This window comes from Indicator indicator, chromosome 1 (genome assembly GCF_027791375.1).
Source record: "Indicator indicator isolate 239-I01 chromosome 1, UM_Iind_1.1, whole genome shotgun sequence".
Taxonomy (NCBI): Eukaryota; Metazoa; Chordata; class Aves; order Piciformes; family Indicatoridae; genus Indicator; species Indicator indicator.
In genome coordinates this window covers 64,195,554-64,221,520 of record NC_072010.1, presented here as the reverse complement: position 1 = coordinate 64,221,520, position 25,967 = coordinate 64,195,554, and the positions used below count along the sequence as shown (strand labels likewise).

At 38.3% G+C, this 25,967-nt stretch overlaps 1 protein-coding gene across 1 annotated transcript in view; it reads left to right on the top strand.

Moving 5' to 3' along the window:
- The first annotated feature begins 2,276 nt into the window (after nt 1-2,276).
- Nucleotides 2,277-25,967, top strand: part of ANKRD10 (ankyrin repeat domain 10) — a 36,378-nt gene continuing 12,687 nt past the window's right edge. The window contains exons 1-3 of the mRNA XM_054390886.1: nt 2,277-2,477; nt 8,983-9,135; nt 17,295-17,386. Coding sequence (XP_054246861.1) covers nt 2,277-2,477; nt 8,983-9,135; nt 17,295-17,386 — 446 coding nt within the window. The remainder of the gene's footprint in view (nt 2,478-8,982; nt 9,136-17,294; nt 17,387-25,967) is intronic.

Here is a 25,967-nt window from a genome sequence, read left to right as displayed (position 1 = left end):
TCACGGACAATATTGAATCCAAAATCAGTTATAAACACTTTATTTTCCACAATTACTGCTTTCTCTTCTACAAGAGAGAAAAACAACATACTGAGAAATTAGAAATCCTATATTAAGGAAAAGGTATTTCATACCTTAATGATCAATTTAACCTGATTAAATTAGTTAAAAGAAAGTTTTTTAAATGAATAGGTCTCCAGGTATTTTAAATCAGATTATTTTGTACTTTCTTTGCCCAGGGAGGTGGTGGAGTCATCATCTCTGGAAGTGTTGAAAAAGCATGTAGAGTTGGCACTTTGTGACATAGTTTAGTGGGCATGGTGGTGTTGTGTTGATGGTTGGACTTGATGATCCTAGAGGTCTTTTCCAACCCTGATGATTCTATAATTCCTGGGTAATGTTGCTTAAGAGTGTATATTTAAAAAGGAATATCCCTTAATTTTCAGGGGCAAATGGATGTACTGAGATTTATGCAAACACATTACCATCAATATAATTAATGAACTTCAACAAGGGCAAGTGTAGAGTGTTGCACCTAGGAAAGAACAACCTCATTTATCAGTATAGGTTGGGGACTGACCTGCTGGAGAACAGTGGGGGTTCTAGTGGATGGAAGGATGACTGTGAGTCAGCAATGTGCTCTTGTGGCCAAGGACAACACTATTCTGGAGTGTATTAGGAGTGTGGTTAGTAGGTTGAGAGATGTTCTCCTCCTCCTCTACTCTGCCCTGGTGAGGCCACATCTGGAATATTGTGCCCAGTTCTGGGCTCCTCAGTTCAAGGACAGCAAACTGCTTGAAAGAGTCCAGCACCAGAGACACAAAAAATGATTAAGAAAGTGGAACATCTTCCTTATGAGACTGGGGGAGCTGGGGCTCTTCAGCTTGGAGGAGACTAAGGGGTGACCTCATTCGTGTTTATAAATATGTAAAAGGTGAGTGCCGAGAGGATGGAGTCAGGCTCTTTTCAGTGATGCCCAATGACAAGACAAGGGACAATGGGTGGAAATTGAAGAACATAGGAACAGCTGTGCAGGGGACTTGTGAAGTCTCCCTCCCTGGAGATACTCAAACCCCACTTGGATGTGTTCCTATGTGATTTGGTATAGGTGATCCTGCTCTGGCAGGGGGTTGGACTAGTTCTTTCAAGGTCCCCTCCAGCCCTTAACATTCTGTGATTCTGTCAAATACTTTTGATAGAAGTAAGGGGTAACCAACAAAAGCTTCCTAGTTTTTGTGGAAACATTCGAGTTGAAATTAAAAACGTGGCAGCATCATTTTAATTTGACACTAGTAAACTTACCCTTTGGGATGCAATCCACTATGCAGCAATAAACCCATAGTGATCTCCAAGTGCTTAAAGTCGACTTGAAAGCAGTTATATGGTGCATAAAAACATCACAGCTGAATATTAAGATACTAGTTCAGGGCTCCTAGCAATGAAACATGTTACACATATGACCAGTCCTTTTGGAGTTGAGAGGAGTTTGCTCAGGCAAACAAAATTATTTGATGTCTGGATGAGGTAGGGCTGGCTTCCATCAAATCTGCTTTCGTGCGTGCTATTACACAGACGAGCACCCTGTCTCCTTAACTACCACTAACTGCACAGGCGCTCTGGAGAATTAATAATCCTACCGGAAATACCAACTCGGCGCGCTGGAAGCCACCAGCGCGTTCATCCTCCAGGATTCCGCCACCCCTAGCAAAGGCTCGGGAATGCTCGATAACCCTGCAGCAGAGCAAAAACCGCCGCGCCGACTGGCTTTCGCCCGCAAGCCCGCTGGCGCCGGCTCTGAGGAGGCCGCTCCCGCCCTGCCCCGTAGGGTGGTGCTAAACCAGGCTCCTCAGGCGGCTGGCATAGCCCTCACGCCTCGGGCAAAGGCAAAGAAAACAGCCGCGGGCGAGGAGGGGAGGGGATGGGAGCGGAGGGGAGGGGAGGGGAGAAGAGAAGAGAAGCAGGCAACCACGCACTACTCGCCGCTCCGCGCCTACTCCACCGACGCTCCCCTTCTGCTCTCCCTCCTCAGCGCCCCAAGGGGCGCCCGGGCCCGCCCGTCAGGGGCGGAGCGGCGCGTGCGGGCCCGCCTCGCTTCCTTTGTGTTCGGGCAGCTAGCGGTAGCCGCAGTCGCCGTCGCTTCTACTCTCGGCAGCGCGTCCCTGTCTGCCTGCTTCTTCTCTCCCTCCCCTCCCCTCCGCTCCCTCCTATCCTATTCTCCCTCCCTTTGCCACCCCTGCCACTGCTTTCTCCTTCTCTTGCCTGCCCTCCCGCTCGCCATGTCGCTGGGAGCCGGCCCGGAGGCGGGTTTCTCCAGCGAGGAGCTTCTGACCCTGCGCTTCCCCCTGCACCGCGCCTGCCGCGATGGGGACCTGCCCGCCTTGTGCGCTCTGCTTCAGAGCTCGCCCCGCTCCGACTTGGCGGCTGAGGATTCCTTCTACGGCTGGACGCCCATCCATTGGGCCGCGCACTTCGGCAAGGTGGGGCCCGGGTCGGCCGGGGGGAACCGGAGGTGGGGGGTTGTGAAGGGGAAGGAGGGCGCGAGTCCCGCTCGCGCGCAACGCGACGCCATCTTAGCCCCTTGCGCGCGCTCTGCCGGGAGGCGGCCGCCGTGCTGCCTGCCCTGTCCTGCCGCGCGTTGTTCCTGAGGGGATCGCGCGGGAGGCCAGAGCTTCTCTTCTGCCCCCCGCGGTCAGCCAGGCGGTGGTGGGGAAGATCACAGAGGCTGGTGGCACCTGCTCTCTCCAAATCTTTCATCCTCTCTCCGGCAGTGGGAGCGGCTTCTCTTTTCCGCTGCCTTGCCGGCAAAGTGGCTGGCAGAAGCGGCCCTGGGTCTCACAGCTGGGCTTTCAAAAGGCACCCAATGTCACCGTCTCAGGGCGGCGGGAGCCAATGGGGAGGAGAAGGGGCAGGGGGCTCCTCCCACGCTGGTCCTCTCCGGACCTTCCCGGCGGGCGCCGACCAGCCGAGGCAAGAGAGAACGCCGGGGCGTCGGTCCGTTCCAAGCGTCCCTTCTAACCCACCCTGTCGTCGTGCTGCATGCTTTGTCTGCAGAGTCTAGTCATGGTCCTTTATCGTCCTCTGGCTCCACACCTGGAGACTGCTTTGTTATGGTGCCTGTGTTATGACTACCGGCTCATTAGGAGTTCGGGAAGAAGATGCTTGTGCCTGTAAAGTACTCCTCTGTTGCCTTCAGTATGAAAAACAAATTATGGTTTGTACGCGCGCAGATACGAGTACGGAATTAACTGCGTTGGCATCGTTGCAATGCAGAAAACATCAAAACATAAGTAGCTACGCGAACTTATGTCTTAAGATGAGTGGTATTTTAACTATTGTTTTATGTAGGCCTTTCCAGTTTCTAATGTAGCAGAATTTCAGCCTAGAGAGTCCCAGTTTGTTGTGTTGTTTTTTGTTTGGTTTTTGTTTGTTTGTTTTTCTCAACGATTTGTCGGAGTTTGGATTATTCGGGGCTTTTTTTGTTGTTCTCTGTCCCATTTCCAATATATTTTTGTTTGCTTATTTTTGGTGTTCTGGAGAACGAAAATGAATTTACTCAGGCAGTTGTCATTGTTTATGAAAGTACATTAAGATGTTGTTTCTATATGTAAAGTGCTATCATCAGTGCTTGAGAAATATTTTTGAAACTCAGTGAAGTCGTCCTTAAAAAAACAAACAAAACCTAAAGCAGCCTTTTATCTGTGCTAATAGTCTAGACTACTATGAGTGCCTTGAGTTTTACCTTGGAAGTATGCTTATAGAAAATGTGAAGATACTAATTGGGTGTTAAAAGCCTTCTGTTAACCTTTTTCCATCTCAAAAAAAATTTCTCTTTAGCATGAAGAGAAATTTCTCTGCATGTGGCAGTCTTGCTTTTTGTCTTGGAAGTGTGAGAGTTGTATTGTGATTTTTCCTTTAAGCATTTTCAGCTTTCTACTAACCATGCCAGGTTATGTGACTTTTTTGTGTACGTTCTACTTTCTGTTGAAGAGACTTGCAGAAAGAGCTAACAAATGGAACAAGTCAGCTTGCAAGATACTGTATTTACAATTTGTCATGTTCATGCTTAGGTATCAGGAAAATTGGATGTATGGTTTTGTTGCTTCCTCTAAAGGGGGAAAAAACCTGTAAAGTGAAATGAGACTTCAGAAAATGACATGGGTTATGAATGGGTTATGAATTTTGTGTATATATACTTCCTAGGAAACCTTGTGACAAGGTCCAGGCAGTTGTAACTGAGGGAAGTTATCTGCATGTTTTATAGTCTTACTAGGTAGTGTTCCTTTCTCTGAGTCAGACTACACAGAAGGCTTGAAAAAGATCCCAAACTTGACTTCGTTTGTGTTTTGTGTGGCATAGTTATACTTTTACCAGTTAATGAGCAATTGCCAACAGTGAAACAGTAGCTGCTCCTACTAGACACTCATAAGCATGCCTTATATTCTTATTTATGGCATGGGTTTTTTTCCCCCAAACTCATCAAAACTTCCAATGGAGAAGTTCCTTCTATTTCTCAAAGTATCAGATTTAAAATGTTAAATTTTAAATGTTCATTAATAGTTACTGAACAGGAATCTTTTCACTACCTTTTTGTTTTCCCCTAGATTTTTTTGAGATTTTCATTAATTTATTTTTCTTTCCCTGAAAGTAATAAAGTGGTGGTGACAGAACTTCATGGCTGTCCTGACATTTAGCAGCATGGTCGACCAGACATATTAGTTCGAGCTGCAGCTCTGTAGGAGGTTAAAATGACAAAACGGATACAGTTCCTTTCCAGAAAAGGTCCTTGTGGAACAACTTGTTGCAAGCAGCAAAATCTAAACAAGTTCCTATGTGTACCCACACAGGTGCACACGCATACAGTACCAAATCTAGGGTTGGGGAACTTCAGCAAAAGAGAGGTGTTTCTTTCCCCTTACCTATTGCTCAGTTTCAACATAGAAAAAAGCCCTCATTTGTATCAAAGGACAGTACAAAATAATTTTAGAATAAAACTATGTAGGCCTATCTTCTTGTATGCTGTTGTAGATTGTGCCACAGTAAGACAGTAGGAGCAACAGTCAAGTTGTTAGAAATGAATATGTGAATGAGGAAAGAGTGGGGTGTTGTTTTTTTTTTTTTTTTTTTTTTTGTGGGGAATACTGATACAACAATAGTATCAATAAAGATGAAGTCTGAAGGCTGGGGCTTCTAGTCTTGTAATGGTTTCAAGTGTTGCAGTCCCAGGTTTTACTGACAGCATGGACTTCTGTCTAGAGGTAGTAGCAAGCCCAAATGTACTTGCTGTGTTGAGTATCACTGGTGAACTTTGAATTTTCAGGACATTCCATGACTGTAGAGAAGCGATCATATTCTGAGATGGAAATTAATTCCCATTAGAATGGTTGTATTCCAATTAGAGTTAATTATATAGTGCCCTAAATTACCCTGCTTTCTGTAGATTTCTGAGAAGATTGGTCAGAATGTAAAATTGTTAACAATCCAAAAAGCTACCAGAGGCAGAAAATAAAGGACTTGAATAAAAAAAAAAAAAGTGTGTTAATTCACTTCATCTTCCACCAACCTTAATTTAAATTTTCCTTTTAATTGCTTATGGGTGTATTTCTATTTTCTCTGACCACATATATTTGCTTGTGCTCTTCTCCTACTTTTGGCTTTGCCGTTTGACTGTTTACCTTATAGGAAGCAAAACAGTCATAAGTACATTCTGTTTCTTTTGGAACAAAAGTATTACAGATAAAAATGCCTGTCTCTTCCTTGGAATTTTGCCAGTATAGTGACCTAGGTGGAGGCCTGTCTTTCTTCTTCATTAAATTAGTTCAACTTCTGTTTTAAATAAAACAATACGATGGAAAATATTTTCTGGAAGACTTTAATGGAAGTAGACTTGTGTGTCCTGAGTTCAAGCATAAATCAGGTGAGGTATTGGATTTTATGTGACTTTTTCTATCCATGCAAGTAATTTATCTGTTCTTCCATAATGCAGGTCTTTTTGACAGTATGATTCAAAAGACACATACTTAAGCTTTTAATGGGATGAAACATCCTGTAAGAGACAATGAGGGAGGGGGGGAAAGAATTGCATACGAGAAAAAAAACAACATACAAATACGGAATTATAGAAACAGAATTATAGAATTGTTCTGGCTGGAAAAGCCCCCTAAGGTCATCAACCCAACATCACCATGGTCACCAAACCATGTCCTGAAGTGCCATGTTTATGCTTTTTTCAATAACTCCGGAGATAGTGACTCCTTAGCTTTGCTGGGCAACTCATTCCAGTGCCTGACCACCTTTCAGTAAAGAAATATTTCCCAATACCCAATCTAAACCTCCCCTGGTACAATTTCAGGCCATTTCCTCTCATTCTGTCACTTGATACTAGGGAGAGGAGACTGGCCTCCACCTCACTAAAACTTTTCAAGGAGTTGTAGAAAGCAGTGAGGTTTCCCCTCAGCCTCCTCTGGATTAAACAATCCCAGTTCCCTCAGCTGCTCCTCTTAAGACTTGTTCTCCAGGGCCTTCACCAGCTTTGTTGCCCTTCTCTGGACACACAGCAGCACCTCAATGTGTTTCTTGCAGTGAGGGGCCCAAAACTGAACACTGTATTTAAGGTGCAGCCTCACCAGTGGCAAGTACAGGGGCACAATCACTTCCCTCTACCTGCTGGCTACACTGTTTCTGAGACAGGCCAGGGTGCTGTTGGCGTTCTTGGTGACCTGAGCATACTGCTGGATCGTGTTCAGCTGGCTGTCAGCCAGCACACCCAAGTTTTTTAGTGATGGGCAGCTTTCCAACCACTCTACCCCAATCCTGTAGTGTTGCCTGTAGTTGGTGTGAACCAAGTGCAGCACTCAGTTCTTGGCCTTTACTCTGTCCATTGATCCAGCCTGTCCAGGTCCCTTTGCAGAGCCTTCCTACCCTCAAGCAGATCAACGCTCCCACCCGATTTAGTGTTACCTGCAAACTTACTGATGCAGCACTCAATTCCCTCATCCAGATCATTGATAAAGCTATTGAAGAGAACTGGCCCCAATACTCAGCCCTGGGGAGCACCACTAATGACATGCAGCTGTCTTACAAAACAGATTCAAACAGTGCAAGATGACACTGGTGAAACAATTCCAATGTTTTTCCCCTTTCAACTGATGGGCTATAATGCCTGTCTGGTTCTGGAAATTGTTTCAGCCCAATTTCTGTGCAGGAAATATTACACTTTCCTGAAGTTACAGTGCTTGTCAGAAAGTGTTTTCAAATTAATTCTGTTAAAAGTATTTTTGTTTAAAAACTGGCTGATTTTTTTTCCCACCAGTTATAGTAGAGGAATCTCTTGGTGTGGCTGTTTTTTTCCATCACATTGCTTATTAACAATTATGTTACAATTATTAGGTATTAGCAGCAATATTAGGGTTGCTAGCATGTGAACACCAAGGAAAGTCTGAGATTAGACAATACAAAATGTATTTGGGTAGTCTGTCATTAGAATTATACATTTTCTTACAATATTTTTTGATGTAAATATTTTTGGTAGTAAAAGTACTTGTTTGCTTTTGAAAAGGTATTTTGTTTCTGGTAATGTTGGGAGTTTATGGAGGTAGAATCACTAATATTGCAATATTTCACTTACCCTCACCTTTGTGCATTTACTTCCTGTAATTAGTGAGTTAATGGTACTTCCGTGTCTAGTGTCAAGTCCATTACCATCCAAAAAAGTACTTTTGTATATCCTAAAGAATAGAGTTCATATGTGTTTGCTTGAACTATGGGGGGGGAGTAAGCAATTGAAGTTCACAATATATTTGCAAAATTAATACAAAATACTTCACTGCAGCAGGTGGTACTTTTACCTTCTGTATGTAATTCATCAAGATCAGGAGTTTACAGATTAACAAAAACAAAAAACAAACTAAAAGACTGACACACAGCAATAGGGAAGAACATATGAATCAAGCTGCTGCCCAACTTACTGATAGTTTTTAATTTCTCTTTTATGGACAGATTATTCTTTAGCCATGATGTAGGTAACAAACATTAACTGTGAGAGACTGACCCTTAGGTTTTTGTTTTTATATGAACCAGTGCCCTGAGTCAGCATGGTGGGTTTTTGTTTCACTGTTGCATGTGTGCAGTGCTGTTTGTTTTCTAACCACAATAAGTGGAAGCCTAGACTAAATTGTTTATTTTAGCATAATGCATTCCTTTTCCTATCAAACAAAAAGGCAATGTTACTGTGTGACAGGAAAGGAGCTGCTTTTTTTTTTTTTTTTTTTTTTACTATTTTTGAAAGTTGAGGTCATTGTGGCTGTGGTTTTCCTAGCTTCTACAAAGTGATGCTATGAACATTTAAAAATAGTAACTGGATATCTGACAATTCTGATTAGTATGCTTGGAAAATAAAATATAGTGTGACAAAATACTGCATTTAAAAAATATTTCTCAAGAAAAATTACTTTTTTTGGTATTGCCACAAGCATGCAGCCTTAGTAGTAATTTTCCCTAGTATCTGTTTCTGTTATGCAGAAAACGTTAAAGAAACTTAGTCTTTCTTGTTTTTTTTTTCCTGGCTTCCTTTTCTTTAAACTTCTCTGAGAATTCATCTATGTATCTCCTAACAACGGTCTTGTTTTGGCAAACATTATCTAATAATGTCTGTGTAGTATCATGTTTGCAGCTTTGCTGGGTCAGAGCCTTTTTTTTTTTTCTTTCTTTCTCCTCCTTAACAAAAGCAGACTAAGTATCTTTTGTGTTGCATCTGAGATATTTATGCCCTCTTTTCCCCCATTCCAAAAAGTTACTTGTAAGGTAAGGCCGAAGAAGGAGGAAAATCCTAATGTTCATATTCTTTCTTGTTTTGCTTCTGTATAGTCTTATTAGTAAGTTTAGCTTTTCTAGGGTTTATATGTGTATGTATTTATTTTAACATGTGCCAATTGTCATGACACACCTGTGTAACATGTTTTCATTTACTTCTTCATGTCTTTATAGCTGGAGTGCCTAATGCAGTTAGTAAGAGCTGGAGCTTCTGTAAATGCCAGTACAACACGTTTTGCTCAAACACCAGCCCACATTGCTGCTTTTGGAGGACATCCACAGTGCCTGAATTGGTTGATTCAAGTGGGGGCCAACATAAACAAACAGGTATGGATTCACGTCTATTTTATGTCTGCATCTAGTTTTGGAAATAGAGTGTCAGTCCCTTTTTACTACATGTGTGATCCTTAAATTCACATACAGATATATTATTTTTAATATCAGATGAAGTTAAAAGACTTCATTATCAGTTATAGACCTTTTTCATTATAGTAGATATAGGACTAATAAATGTCCTTTAAGCCACTAAAGGTTTGGAGAACGTTTGTTTTAGGACTTCGACATGTTGCTACTTTGTGAACAAAATGGTTTGCTCTGGTGTTGGCAGCATTAGCAAACACTCTGGTATTGTAATGCCTCTGTAAGGGAAAGAAAGGACTAGTGAGGAACACGTTTCTCATTATATACACTAAGAACTGAAAAATTCACCATAACCTACAGAACCGTGAGATTTTTGCAGTACTCGATGATTTGGTCATACCTTTAACTAGTTAGGTCTGCCATGGTGTATTTTAAGGTGAATCTGGTTTCATACTGTAACCCTTTTTAGATTTTTTTTTTTCCAAACCTTTTCTAGTAACTTACTGCAAATAGATCAGAAGCATGTACTTTACTAACAAAGAATGAATTAGGGTTTTTTGAATTATTATTTAGTTTTTAAAAAATACTTTTCTGTTACTTCTACTGTTAGTATGGAAGATGACTTATTTCTTAGCAGAGAGTGTATTAATAGAGCAAAATTCCTGTAAAGAACTATTGTACTCTGGTACAATAACAAAATCAAGTGCTTAAAACTAACATGATTTTGGAGAAAACGTTTGCAGTACTGAATGGATCTATTATATATGCTGGGTGTACATAATATGTGCCTTTATAACAGTACTGAAAGTTACTGTTTGTAGTATTCTATGAGAGTAATTAATACTACAGCATATGCATTTACTTAAAGCTGTAGTATAGCACAGTATCCATAAAATGTCTGGTATGTTAAATCTTGCATCATACTTTTATTAAAATATTTAATGGCCAGACTCTTTTCTGTGCAATAGAGTTAAGTCTGCTGAAGAATTTGAACATTTGCATTTCTAGAGTTTGGTTATTTATTTTTTGAGCTATGCAAAAAAAATGGGGAAGTTTGTGTTGAGTTTTCAGAAAAGAAGGCTGGTGCATTGAGAACAGCTGTGTGACACCAGGAGAATTGTAGAAACAATGAAGGTGACTGGATGCAGAGGCTATAGATCGCATCTTCTCCTTGATACCTGACAAACATAACTTACGCAATAAGTTATTGCTGCATAGTGGTAGAATCTTCAGAAGAGAAAATACAAGAACTATAAATGCATCTGGAGACCAGGTAAGAATATAAAGAAATGGGGATTAGAGAGGAAACATGGCATGCACAGAATAAAGATGTACAAATATCTGCTAAATGAGAAGAGAAGAATGAATGAAAATGAATGAATGAGAAGAATGAAAGTTTCCAACTAGGAGGATAAAGAGAAGAACTCACCAGTGAGGTTGAAATGAAGTTGAAGAGCAAGCTTGATGTCCTGGAACTTCTAGTAAGTGAGGTTATAGCAAAGAAGAAAGTAGCAGCTAGCACACAAAAGAAGATGAGAAGAGTGCAGAGAGAGATCTCTCCATGGGCAGAGGGCAACATTCAGATGACTGTAAAGTAAAGCAGAAGACAGTATAATATGCAGTTAAAAGCAGGCAGGAAACTCATTCCATCTTAAAGAAGTTGCCAAGACTAGTCAGTGATTCAGGAGTCATTATAAATCGATGCCTGTCACCAGACCAAATCCAAATAATAGGTCTGTGGTCCTCCATGGAAAGAAAAGTTCTAGTTTTCTAAAATTTTTGATCAGATAGTGATGCTAGTATCCTGTAGACTTCTAAGGGGAGATTGAGGTATTGACAGACAGAGGACACTAAACACAGATGAGAGCTGACACTGTGGAAGTCTTGTGTGGTGTTAATGGTAGGCTCAGATTGCACCTGAATCTAAGAACTTCTTTGCCCTCACAAAATACTGATGGAACATACAGGAAGAGGTATTTTAGATGTAGTTCAATGACAGGAGGGTAGGTCTTGTTAATTAAAATGGTAATAGAGACAAAAAAGTTTCTTAAATTCTTTGTTAGGGTACCACTGGTCTGCCACACTGGTTTCACATGCATGAGTTCTGAATGTTTATGTACCTTGGTGGTACCTACAGCAGCAAACTCATCCCATGGATATTTAGAATTTTTCTTACATGGCTATGTAAAGCATAGTGCATGCTTTGCCCTCCCCACTTCCTTCCAACTGTTTATTGAATTGCAGTCAAATTCTACTATTCTTGTTTGATTTGAACTCCTTAATAAATTATCTTGGTTCCTTACTTAACTTCCAAGCACTTCCAAGTAACCATCTAGGGCTTCCACCCACACTTTTGAGCTTTTGGAGCACTATTTCCTGATGCGTATTTTGTTTATTCTTTCCAGCTCGCTGACTGATGCTGTACTTCAAACAGATATAGTCACTGACTAATGCTTGTGTGAGGACAAGTGTTCCATGGACACACTGGATACAAAACACATGCTGAGAAAGATCTGGGAATACTTGATATTTAAGCTAGTAAAACTTTCCTTCCAAACTGATTCTTGGTTATTTGCTACAGACTAACCCATCATCTCTGGAAAAAGAAAAGGATAGCTTCCAAAAAGGAATCCAGTCAAGTCTCTCAATCTTACCATAAACCTCCGGAACTCCATAGAATTGGCTTGCATGCTTTCTCATACCTACCCTGAGGTATTGTATTGTAGCCCATGTCTGCCCTGAAGTTTAGGAAAACTTTGAAAATGCATTATCTCAGTGCTGGTGACAGTTGTCCAGGATATTTCTTGGGCAACAGCTTGTCCCAACTGCACCTTGTCCCCCAAATGAGTTCTATAAGTATATGCTGTGATGCTCAGCCCTCTTTATGTAATAACTATATGTGCTGGCTAGAACCATCAGTCTCTATGATCTGTGAGCAATTCTTCCCTGCCTAGGATCACTATAAAAGTTAACAGGGCAAAGCTGAAGAGCCGAGCAATCATCCACCTGTTCCTATTCAGCGGTGACCTTCAGAAAAAGTCCTACTATTTTTATTTTTTGCCCCTTCAATGGGTAGTACCTGCTAATAGTTTTTAATAATGTGATTCCAGACCTGCATCTGCCTACATGCCTAGTTCACTGTAACAGTTCAAAGCAATTATACTGCTGCTTTCCATGAGGTTGCTTTTTTTATATATACTTGCCACAATGCAGATTGATTCCAGGGTGTTAACATCAGGTAATCCATGAGTGCTTTTTGATTAAAAAGCCTGTTATTTGATTAAAACGCCTGTTATTTCATTTAAATACACTTCCCTTCTAGCATCAGCTTAGGAAACATTTATATTGTATGTTGCCTGTGTTGACTGGCTAAAAAAACCCCAGTTTTGTGTGGCCTGCCTTAAGGAGAAGGGATAAATACTGCATCCTTGCAGGTTATGCTAACTTACTTTTCATCCAACCAGTTCCTATCCTGTGGCAGTGATGGCAAATAGATTTAGGAAGGTTAGACTACTCATGCTATTAAGAACTGTAAACACTGATACACTTGATGGGAAGGAAGAAAATGCTTATTTCTTTGGTATGTTATATTTTTGTACTTTAAACATCAATTTGGACTAAGTCTGGATAAACTACTTCATCAGTTATCATCTGCACTCAAAATTCAGGAGAAACCATTGTGAATTCAAAGCGTTTTTAGTCAAGAATGGGGTAAAATATTTTGTGTTCTCCAGCTCTACTTCTTGGCTTTAGAAAGGGTAGGATACTGGGTCTAAACAGCTTTGGTAAATGTGGTCAGGTGATACAACTTTGAAATTCAGTCAGTTGAGTTAAAGAATGGAGTTACCTTGTATTCTTATCAGGTAAAATAGTGTTTCTGTCTTAGCACCATACAGCCCCCAGTGGGTTGAGGGAGATCATTGGAAGGGAAAAATGAGAAACCCCATGGGCTGAGATAAAGATTATTTAATAGGTTAACAAAGAAAAATAAAGCCAAGCAAAACAAGTGATGACAAAATAAATAAAAAGTTAAGTTAAAAAGCACACACACAATGAAAAATTCCCACGGTTGCTCACCACTAGTTGACTGATGCCCATCTAGTCCCCAGGCAGCAACAGCCACCCCTCCGCCCCTCTCCAACCCCAGCTTTTCTTGTTAAGCATGTTGTCATATGGTGTGGGATATTCCTAAAATAATTTAGGTTAGTGTTTCCAGCTGTGTCACCTTCCAGCTGCTTGTGTACCCCTAGCCCACTGGAGCTAAAATACCCCATATTATCAACAGTGTTCTCAGTACAAATTCAAAATACAGCACCATACCAGCTACTATGAAAAAAAATCAACTCTATCCCAGCCAAACCCAGTACACATAATTGAAAGCTTTCAATGTAAATGTGCATGGAGCTTTTTGTTTTAAAAATAAGTATTTTCAGGTAAGTAATCCTTGTTTGTAAAAGATACAAAGGTACCAGTGAAATTAACTGAATCATATCTGGAGACTTGGAACTTGCAAAACAAAGCAGGAAATCTGTTCAAAGTTCAACTTGAAGATCCTAAAGCCAACAGAAATTTTGATGCCAAAAAAGAGGGAAAATAGAGTAAATAATAACTCTAGACTGAAGTGGAAAAATAACCACATCTAAAAGAAGCTTGGGAATAAGAGAGCTTGAGAAAAATATTTAATCAGTAGAGGAAATGTCTTTTGAGGTTAAGCAGCATAGTGAGGGAAAGCAAACTGATAAATCAAGCTGAGAGATTTACTGAGGAAATCTAGCCAAAAAAGCAAGACTCTTAGCCTCATAAATAGAAAAGGGAATAAGGAAGGAAGCTAAATACTTAAGGAGTAAAATGAAATGGAAGTCAAAGGTGATCTAGCTGTGACCTCAAGCTAGGAAAGATTGCCCTTGTCTTCGCAAAAGGGTAGGCCCTCCTCCAAGGGAAAAGAGGAAGGCATTTGACAGTGTCAGTGAGTTGCAAGAAATGTGCTCATGATACCTCATGGCTCTTACCACCTCTTTAGGAGCACTATGTACAAAACAGCAAGCCACAAAAACAAGTGAACAAACTTGTGTTGTCTTGATGCTAAATTCATAAAACTCAATTGGTCTTTGCTCATTTATTTACTAAGTGGTTTCTGGACTATGAGATGAGTTTGAGATGTTGGTGCAGTGTTACATCATCAGAAGAGTAAATGGGACCCTGAAACATTCTGCTGTAGATGTGAAATGACAATACAAGTTAGTGATGTGTCCCATCCTGAAATACGGAAGGCATTGTATCAAACTGAAATATATTGGGAATTTGTAGACCCCTCAAAATAAAACAACTTTGTTTGCTCCGCATGGCCAGGAAAAAAAAGACCAGGAAGGTGTCTTATGCATGAAAATGTACTAGCAAACTCTACAATCATATCTAACAATTTCCTCTAGAAACTTCTTGGGAAAACTTCTGTTTTATATTGCTTGTTTTGTTTGGTGGTATCCATTACAGTTGTTGAATCAAAACAGAATTGTTATGAGACTCATAGAGTACTTTATTTTCCTCTGTATACTTCATTTTGGATGTATTGAAAAAAATAAGTGAACTCAGTTGGAGACTTTTTTTTTCTCTTTCAGTCCAGCACATAACTCAGAGAGAATTCCTTTGTAGAGCTAGGCAACTATGTACAAACTATTTCAAAACAAAAAGCTTTAGTTTGATAGGAGAACTTCCAAAGAAGGTGACATTAGCAACGACTAGAATCTAGGTGCTTTAGTTAAACCAAATGCTATCCAAATATTAATCTTCATAGTCTGTCATTCTGTAAGTTTTTTTTCAATTCCTTAGCTTCGTAGAAGAAAAACTTCCCTGGACTGGTGATGGAAAGAACCTGTTTTCAGATATATTCTCTTCAGAGATACTAAACTTTCTGGGTTTTGGTGACAGGATTTTTTGCCACTATAAACGTAGCTTATTCTTATAATACAGTGGAGAGGGTTGCTTTTGCAAAGGTCTGTTTCAGTCCTAGCATTTTCCCACAGCAATACCTCCTAATTCTGTTCTATAGATCTTACTGTGGCCGATGTGTTAGGTTTATGAAGCTAGTAGTGACTTTTTTCCTCTTAGTCATATGTATGGCTAGCTGAGTTAACTCTCCCTAAACTTAACTTTATATGGAGTGATTATCCTTTTAAGTAGGTTTGGGTCTGTAAATAGTAACGCTAAATAGAAAAGGCAAATTGCTTCTTATTTGCACTTTTCACCTCTATAGCAAAAGCAGAGGGGGAGGCAGGGAGGAGTACATAATAGTTAAATGATGAATCGCAGACAGCTTCCGTGATAGGAAAGCGTGTTACACTATGGAGAAAGCCTTCATGGATAAATGTGTGTCAAGTGAATTTCCAGGTATAAATAATAATTTAATTGTATTCTCTGTTAAATACTTCTGTCTTCCTGTAGCTTCAAGAAAATTTGCAAATAGGAGAAATTGTATAAACTTTATTGGAAGTTGATGAATAGTCTTCTATTCATCAGCTACAGCAAGCCATTTTGGAAGAAGGGCTGTATGGCTCTTTCCTAGGCAGTAAGGGACCCCAAGGAGTTCTCTGCTCTCTTCTGTCTCCAAGTTTTGTGTCAGCTTCAGCAATTTTCCTTAGTCTGTAAGAAGGTAAATTTTGTCTGGTACCATTATTGTTCCCTCCTGGGGGTGCCAGGTGGTTCACTGTTTGGCTGAATATATATCTTTAAGCACTGCTAAACTGGTTTACTCTCAGGGGATTTGTAACTTGCTGGAAAAATGCTTTACCATGTGAAACATTTGACAAGTAGAAAACTGAGTGTATAACACATAGTCCGATACTAATCTTCAAGTTATGTTTACATGGTCTAAAAAAGATGTGTTCTAATTTCACAGATGCTTGGCAGACAATTCAAAACACTACCTTCTATCAAGACAGTAGTATGATCATACTTTGAATATATACACATTTCAAATAGAGCTAAATTGTAACCATTACTGTAGACCTAGGTGTGAGCAGTGTTGTGTGTGAAAACTGGTGAGTCAGTAAAAGTGCTGTGTTACTTTAATAGCTATTGCTGATAATGTAATAAAAACAATGGGGAAGCAAAAAGGCATGTACAGTTAGAACATGTTTAGTGTTAGTGGAGCTGAAAAATGTCTGTCAAAAAAGTGGAAAGAGAAAGGATAGGGAAGAAAGGAAAAAAATACACAAACTTGATATGCATTGAGAATTGAAGATTATGATAATTAAGTCATATGGGAAGTCAGTAACTGGACATTTGCTTCCTACTTCAAGCGCCTATGTCATTACAGATTCTTCTCTGTGCTTCTTGATACTGATGGTTAATTACAAGTACTGAGTTTGAGCAGGAGCCTGTAGATTGTGATGCATGGAATTTACCACCTGTTTGCCAGCTGCATTTGTAAAGTTGCTGTAGATTCTGCTTGTTACCTGAGAAGGTAGTTTGTAGAGAGGAGTTGCCTGAAAAGCAGTAGGTTGCTGCGAGTATGTTTGCATGTAGTATGAAGACCTAGGTGATTTGCTGTGCTAGTTAAGCATGATAGAATGTAAACAAATTAAGATACAAAAAAAAGAGCATATAGGACATAAGTCAAAGTGTCTGTGTCAGGAGAGATCTGGTCTGTCCTGTGAACTCTGAGCATATTTCTATTACAGCAAAGTTATGCATACATACTCCTCACCTGGCAAGTATTTATGATGCAGTACAGTACCGCATGTCAGCAAGATCTGAAAGTAGTGTAGTCCCACAAACTCAGCCATGCTACTTCTGAATTCAAGCTGGCTCGCTCAGTCCAACACTAGGAAACAAAAGTGCTAGAAAACAAAGGTGTTAGAATAACCTGTTACGGTGGTGTATGTTATTGGAGGTTTTAACAACTTTTGCTGAATATGACCATGCTGATTGCCTAGTTATTGGATAAGGTTTATCTCATGAGTTATATGCCTTCAGCATGATTTCTTGTCAAATACCTAATGTACATGACTGCCCCCTGCAAACTTTAAAGTACCTGAGGCATTTTGCTAGCTAATAAATGTTGCTTTTATGTATCTACTTTCTAATTTTTATAAAGGTTATGCTTGACAAAATGTAGTTTGTCTTTACAGGATTATGTTGGTGAAACTCCTATTCATAAAGCAGCACGGTCTGGTAGTATGGATTCCATAAGTGCCCTTGTGGCTCATGGTGCGCAAATAGAGTAAGTGAGGTATTTTTTTGTTGTTGTTGATTATTGTGTGTTAAGCTAACTAACTTAGACCAGTGAACATAGATATCCTAATGTCATAAAGAAAAATCAAAACAGCAGGCACCTGATAAAAAAAAAAAAACAGCTAGACATGTTCAACTGTAATGAAGCCCAAGATATTTGCCTATCTAGTAATAAAGTTTAAGTGATACCAGTGTGCTATGTTAATACTGTATATATATCTGATATATTAAAATTCTTGCACTTACGTCAGATGACCTCAAATTTTACAGTTTATCTAGTCTCTAGTTATCTTTACAACAAATTTACACCTTGCACTGGTGAATAAATAAAGAAAACAATGCAAAAGCAACATTATGTGCAAAATGGCATCTCTCACACTCTTCACAGTTAGTTAAGTACTATTTGTTAGTATATTGTGTATTTGCCCTGTTAACTTTTTTCTTTAAAGGTTTATGTACTGCAAAAACATTCAGAAAATCTCACAAACTTTTGCAACTTACAGCATGGACAAAATGGATGCAGTTTTCACCTAGAAATGTTGAGTATAAGCTCTATGGCTTATAATAATGTAAATACTTTAGCAATTTGTTTTAATGAGAACTAGCCTTATCTTAAATGGTAACTAGTTACTGTATTTTAACCTGCAATATGAAACTTCTAAGTTGTAAGTGAAATAAGAATCATGTAGTTAATTTCTTGTTTTACCCTTTGGTTTCCATCTTACTGTTTTTGTAATGCTGCCCTGACAAATCTATTTGTCCATAAAATTTAACTCTTTCAATAATACCATAGAGTATTCAGGAAGTAGAGTACCTTTTAAGTTAATAGTTGTGCAAGACACTGTTACAATAGTGACGAACCAATTGCTTTACATGAAGAGGTTGCTTCATAGACAAATGACATGGAAATAACTTAGGCAGTTGTCTTGGTAGATTCATAAAATCAGTCTTATATTTGCACTCACATTCATTTAGCTTAAGATAAACTTGGGTTTAAATTTACAGTGGAATTGAGCAAACCTTAATTATCATCATCAATTAGTATGTAATTTTGTGATTTTCACAGAGCATCCAACAAAAAGAGAAGTTGGGGAACTGCATAAACAATGTGAAATGAGTCAGTTAAGAGTCTGCTGGAAAGAAGAGGATGTGTAACATCCATAAGACTTTAAAAATATGTAGCTGAGTAACAGGCTGAAGATTAAGGCTGCAACTTTTAACTTACAGAACTTAAATTTTGCTTTTTAAACATCATATTTGCAAGCCATAGGCAAAACATTTCTGTAAAACTTGTGAGAGTGTTATCTGCCTTTGACCAAAACTCCCTGCAGCAGAAGTAGCGTAGGTTTATAACAGTTTTAGTGAACAGGAGATAATTTAAATTCTCAGTTTTCTAACTTTGAATTCCATCTGTGTTTTGACAGGATAGACTTGCCATAAGTTGTATAGGTAATTGAATACCAACCCAGGGATGCAAATGCAAAAGGCTGATGGAGCAACCCATGTTTAGTCATTTAGAGAATTTAGACTTGGCCCTAGCACCTGAGTAAGCTAGCTAGTGACTGATTAGTGATGAATTCTTTCCATAGAATGTAGTTTCTAGGCCCAGTATATTGAATTAGGCAAAATCCATGTATACAGTTTTTATGTTGATTAATTTTGGTTTATCTAGGTTTGAAAACTAGCCCCAAATCTATAATGATTACGTTCATCTCCTGATTTCTGTAACATCCTGTAGATGCACCTTTATTTTATGGCTTCACTTAGATAAGTATGGGGATTGTAGCCATATACTCAAGCCCTAGTTTGTATATATTTTTGGAAATTGGAATTGACTATATATAGGACAAAGGCAAGAATTTTATTAAATACAGAACTAAGCACTATCTGGAACTAAAGTGCTGATCTGTAATGCTGGTGAATATTGCCTTTTTTGATGGAGATTTAATCTTCTAATCCAACTTTTCATACAGTTAATGTATCAAAATCTGGTTACATGAAGATGCACAGAATATCCCTTGTGACTCCAAATCTTCAAATATACTGCTTATACCTGATATTTACAGTATATACTGTAAATACTGCAGTTTCCCTATTTTTTTAATAGAAAGTAGAACAGGGATGTAAAGTTTTCACTATTACACTAGTAATCAGTAGTGTAATATTGGAGGAAATGTATTTTCTATTAGAGTGATTACTGAAATACTGCTGTTAAAAATGAAGTAACTTGGACTAGTATAGCCTTTGATATCGCTGTTTACCTTATTTCTACTTTATTCACCCCTTTGGTTATATTGGAAACCAAAGAATATTTACAGTAGGTCCATTAAAGTTAGAAGGAAGAATTTTAGTTTGAATAAAACTGCCTTATTTGAATTGTATTAGTTTACTTCATTTCAGGGTTGATAGTGTATTGCTTTTACATAGAAATACAGTGTGTTGCAGTCTCTAAATTTCATTAAGTTGTTGCATTGTTTTCCTAATTGATGAGAGAGAATTTGGGTCTCTATTCCTGTGTAAATTTTTAATAATACTTTAAAATAATACTTGTACCCTAGTGAAAATATTTTGATTTTTTTGTGGTATTTACCTTCTCATTTTAGCTGAAGCATTTTCTGTGCACAGTATGTCCTACAGCCATAAAAATGGTTGCTCCACTAACTATGGTATTCATGGACCCTTGAAGAGGGGGAAGCAGGTGGTCACAATGTCCTCATATGAGTGAAAAGGTTTGCTGTGTAACTGACTTTTTAATGTGGATAGTACCTTTTAAAGTATCCATAATAACTGCTGGGTTTTCACTAAAAAGCATAATTATGCTATTTATGTATGGTTAATTGTGTATTATTTATTGTGGTGGCAAACAAGTGTCCACAGCTCTTAATGGAGGAAAAGCCTTCTTGGTGCCATGTTTTGATTTACTTTTTCACACTATTTTTGAAATGGGTCTTGATATAGTTACATAGATTGCATTACAGCATATATATAAATATAAAATTCAGCTATAAAGAGAGAATACTGTCGAATCAAAAAAAAAAAAAAAACATGAGCAGATGCAGCTGTTAATTTTAATGATTTGAATTCTCTTCTGTTCCATGTCCATGTTCATGCAGTTGTGTATTATGTCTGCTTATTTCTGAGCAAAAATGCTTCTGCAACTGCCATTTGAACATCTGCGTGTTCCTTAGAGACTGATGTAAAGCTAAGAGAGAAGTTTCAAACAGTCTTCTTATCCCAAGATAATGGGAAGTGTTGATTTGTGGGACAGGATGCTGCTTGATATGCACCCATTCAGTTGAGCACCAATACTTGCTTGCTTCAGGGCTTTGTTATCAAGACGCTTGAATAGTAGCATAGAAAACTGTCAACTTCCTTGCCAGAAAACTTAAGGTTTTTGGAAAAAGTAGTTGGCATACCATGATGGGATGCTACAAGACAAGGGTCCTTTCTGGTTTCTTATACTCTGGTTTCCAGGCTTGAGGAGAATGTGACATGCTGGGATAAATATACTAGTACATCTGTTTCTACTAGATGACAGAATCATATCATGTTGTTGATCTAGTTCAGGCAGACACTTCAGCCACTTTCTTATTAAAGCTGTCTTGCATTCATTTGAATGCATAAATTCACTCCTTTGCTTCCATTTCTATAATGCCAGAAATGTCCTGTCTTTGGCATTTAGTTTTTAGCAAACACTTTATTCTTGTTCTTCGAGAGTGACTTAGTTTTGATTGTTCCTTGCAAATTCATTTCTCATATTGTAAAATAATTAAAAAAAAGTATCATTATCTTCATAACTTCCATCCTCCATAACAGAAACTTCTCCAATACAGATTTTTGTTTTAATGCAACTGGATTAGCCCTTTGTGACATTCTTGTCATAATTTCTGTCTGAAGCAAAGTCTGTTTCACATGTTTTATTGTGACCACTCCTATGGATATCTCTGAGATGTCTTGACTTTTTGAAATTCAGTCACCTTTATTGAAGAGACATAAGAATAATATGTAAATTTCATGATGATAACACAAAAATCAGCTATTCTTTGGTGGCTTAAATCCTCATTTTCTTTCCAGTAGGGAAAGGAAACTTGCATGGCCTGTTCTCTTGAAGGGCAGACCTGAGGGTTCAGAGATCTCTTCCCTTAGTTTCTAGATTTCTTCCTGATTTTAAAAAAATCTTAGTAGATATTTGTAGACTCTTAAAATTTCCTTGCTTTTCATACCTAGCTACCATAACTGTCAAACTTAATATTGAACTGCGGTCCATTTCTGTTGTTAACATTCTTGTCAGCTGCGATGACTGTGTCACCTTTTTACTTCAGAAGCTTTACTGCTGTATTGATTCAGTGTAGATGAATCAACATCCTAGTTTTAAGGTCATTAATGTCATCTTGAGAATAATGCTTCAGGTTCTTAATAGTTTTTGTTTAGGAATAGGAATTAATTGTTTTTTCAACAGAGTGGTTCTTGCCCATTAATTAGTGTATTATTAATATTTCCATAATCTGGTACTTTCCAAACTCTCAGGCCACTTCATACATTATTATGCTTGCAAAACCTGATTGTGTGCTCTCCAGGTAGCAGTTAAACTGCTGAATTAACTGCTGTTGCTGCATTACTAGATAGTGCAGTATCATTGAGGAAAGTGTGTCTATTCTTTCATTTTATATGGCAAACCTTTTGTCATTGTATATATTACAAGCATTTAAGGGCTGTCAGCATAGTATTCTTGTAGTGACCATTCTGCAGTGTGGAGGCTACAGATGTTGGAAATCATTAGGGAAATCCTTTCAGAAAGGCAGAGTCAAAGTGGTCTGTATATTTCAGTGGCGAAACTCTCCTACAAAATAATTGCAAGTAAAGCTTATTGATTTCTTCCATGTTTGATTTTATGCTTGTGACTGTGAACCTAAGGCAGTAGTCCAGATTTAGTATCAAGGAAAGGTTTGGAAATACTGAAGCAGAACATGCATGATGGATAACTGGTAAAAAGTGGAAGAAAGGCTCAGTCTTAGAGTAAACCAGGATGAAAAAGGATAGATTTCAGTTACAGCTACTTGAATATCTACAGGAACCTGAGGCAAGCTCTTACCACTGAGTTCCTCTTCAGTTTGAGAGTGGCTTATTCTTAGTGGGGATGGAGTAACAACATTAGTTGCTGACATGAGTTCAGAAATAGAGAAGAGTGTAAGTGGTTGTACTTTTTATGAATAAATTCTTCGTATTTTGTGACCTTTCTGGAACACAAAGTTCACAGGGTATGGTGGGTCAGCTCAGTAGGGGAGCTTATTCATCTGTGATTTAATAGCACTGTTTCTCAGCTTCAGTCCAACAGAGCTGGATAAAGAACACTGAAGTGTTGCCAGGATTTTTAAATGAGGATAGCTTAGATTTCTGACAGGAATGTTAGGATTTGGGTTTTTTGTTGGGAGTGATCTGCCTTCACATACTATACTGTGCTAATGTTCATTGTGCACCTTCAGACAGGCTATTTTTTTTCTGTAAGATAAGCCGTTACCAGCAACAGAAACCCAGGTGTGGTTAGGTCAGATGTAAAAACCGAAGTGTTATAAAATAGAACTTGGCGAGAGCAAAAGTTAGATACAGTGGAAGACAGGAGGGTGCAGTGTATTCCCAAATACAGTATTCTGGTTAGTGCTGATGGTTAGTCCTGACATGGATGGTGGTGAGGATACGTATAAGTGCTTGATTTGCTGATAGATTTGGACTGGGTATGTGATGAAAGAATTGTTAATTGCAACCCATTTGCTTTTGTTTCTGCTGTGTTAATTTGGAATTTGTTTGCTGTTCTAGATAGTGTCTTTATTGAAAGGTTGGTCATTGTTCAACTAAAACCTTTGAACCTGGACAAAAAACGTTAAGGAACTGTGGCATGGCACAGAATATGTTCAAGTTGGTCAGAAAAGTTTGCTAATGTGTGCTACAGAGTACCACCTATACTTTGTTGCATGGAAGTGTAAACTCTAGAAGAGCTTTGGCAGCTTTAATTTAGGAAAATGGTATTCTGTTTCAGCCTCTGTTTACTTTGTGCTTTGCTTGGTGTTGCTTGTATATGGCAGGTAAATTTTTCTTTTAAATGGAGGAAATTGCAAGTTGAAGAAAGTCTTGTGTGAAGCTCATTTAAAGTGGTTTTATGCAATTCAGCAGTTTCTTAATCCAGAAGATCTTCAGTCTGCTTAAGCAAGAGCATCGAGTGACTTCTGTCACAAGAAATAAAATCTTCGGTAGTTTAATAGTCTCCCTCTCCATGCCTATTATGGTGAAATAATAAATCCATCTAATACCTTTAGTCCTTTTGTTCTTGGTTTTTTTCTTTCCTCCCATTTAGTACATAAATGCTTCAAAATTAATTTATCTTTTCTCTAGTTTTATTGCCATGCTCTTACTATACATGTTTTTTGTACTAAAGATCTCAAACTATCTTCCACAATTGGCACATTTGATAGAAGCTTTCTTAGCTTTTCTAATTCTAGGCTACTGGTGGTTTTCATTTGGTATATTGAGAAAAAATAACATGATTTTATTGGCTACTAGGAGGCATCTTTGCAGACTGCTTTGCAGGGCTGTTCCATCTTTTCAAGTCAGAGTCTGCATTGAACCTTTCCTTAATTGTCTGCCATAGTGCTTTTCTCACTGTAAGCAACATTATCTGCATTTCCTGGTCTGTTTCTTGAAACATGAATCATTTCTATAAAGTTGGCTAGTGAAGTAACTCTTACATTGTCTTTGGACTGAAAGTGCCTGCAGCACTAAAATAAGGGACTTAATTTTTGCTAGTAATCAAGGAAATACTCATTTCAATAGGGAAGGTCTTTTCAGTTATGCTGCATTGCAATCAGATTGTCTTCTAAGAGTTACTATCATCTTTCATACCTTCCTTTTAGTAAGTTGTCTAGGAATCATTTCTTGCATAATCAGACCTGATTTTTTAAATAATGTTGATTGCTGATAACAGGCAAAGTCAGACACGACTATATAGTTCAGGCAGGAGTTTACTTGTGAATCATTTATACAAGAGATACTGAAAATTAAAGTCTACTGTTTGAAGTATTTCTTAAAGCATATAAATTGGAGTACAGCTATAGCAATAAATCACTGCCTGATGGTGATGCTTGTAGTAATTCTGATGTTGCTTGCTATGGCTAATGAGTTCATTCTTCTGCCAGCATTTGCTCAGTTGTGAGTTGAAGTATCTAGGAACTCATTAGAGCTGCATAATTCATAGTGAACCTTGTTTTTTATTTGAAAAAAGTGGCTTCACAAAGAAGAGCTTCCTTCTTTCTAGTGTATTCAACTTGTACTGATTTTGGGGGATGTTCTGAGAAAATGTACCATTGTTTTTAAAAGTCTAAAATAATTTCAGCTGCAATAAGTTTTGTTGTGAAATAAAAACTTGGCACCAACTTGTGCTTTTGTAGATGCCCATATGTCACTCTCCAGCATGTATTTTAATACCTCTCCCCAGCAGTGACAGACATCTGTTTAGTTAAGAATATTTTCCTCTTGGTCTCTGGAAAAAAAAAACAAACGTTCTAAACTATTTCCCAACTTTTGTATTTGGACACCAAAGGGTTAAAACACTTAAAGTTTTGTGTTTTAAAATCATTTTGCTTTAGAAATTTTAGACTAGTATACTGATGTTTATTTAGGAAACGTTTTTTTTCTCTCACTGTGGGCATTTTAGTGTTCTGATTTTTTTTTTTCTCTCTTTCTTCCTTTGTTTTGTTTTAATCCTTGTATCTGCTAATTTTTGTATAGGAATAGTTACTAATTCTTTGGAGATACAGCCTACTAAATTTAAAGTAATTGAAGCCATGAGTTGACCAGTAATTTTAATCCAGTCTATATAAATTTCAGTGAAGAACTGGCAAATCGGTTTCAGGATGAAAGTAATAATGCTTTAAAGGCATAAAAGGCTTAGTATCTTGTTGTTAAGGTGGTCACATGATAATGGCTTACATATTGAATAACGTGCTACAGCACTGTATGTATGTTAATGTAACTTTTAATCTTAATGTTGCCTGCAAATATGTGATCCCTTATGATATAAGTTTCCTGTTTATGCACCATTGCCCGTTTAAATCAAACAGAAGATTCTGAAACTGTAAAAACTACACATGTCAATGTTTTACAGCTACGTAATTCGAATTGACTTGATTTTTTCAAGTAATCCTAGAAAGGGGGAGCATTCCATATAGAAACTGCTGAAACTGCCACAGGTGCTTCTCCGAAAACCTTACAGTTGTGGCATTGAATGTTCAGTATCGCTTCCTTTCTGCACACAAGGCATACTGTTGAGGTATTTGTTGCGGTGATTGGTTTTAATGCTAATCTAGGAATTCAGATATAGAATCTATAGATTTGCATGCTTTGCTTACCCTAATTTACAATTATCTACATTTTTATTTGTAAACTAACAATAGATAAGTTGAGATCAGTGGTTTTTAACAGATATTACATTGATGTACGAAAACTGTGGTTTATTTTCTGAGATTGTCGCATGGCATTAACAAAAACACAGTAAGATGTAGGTGATGTAATCACTATTT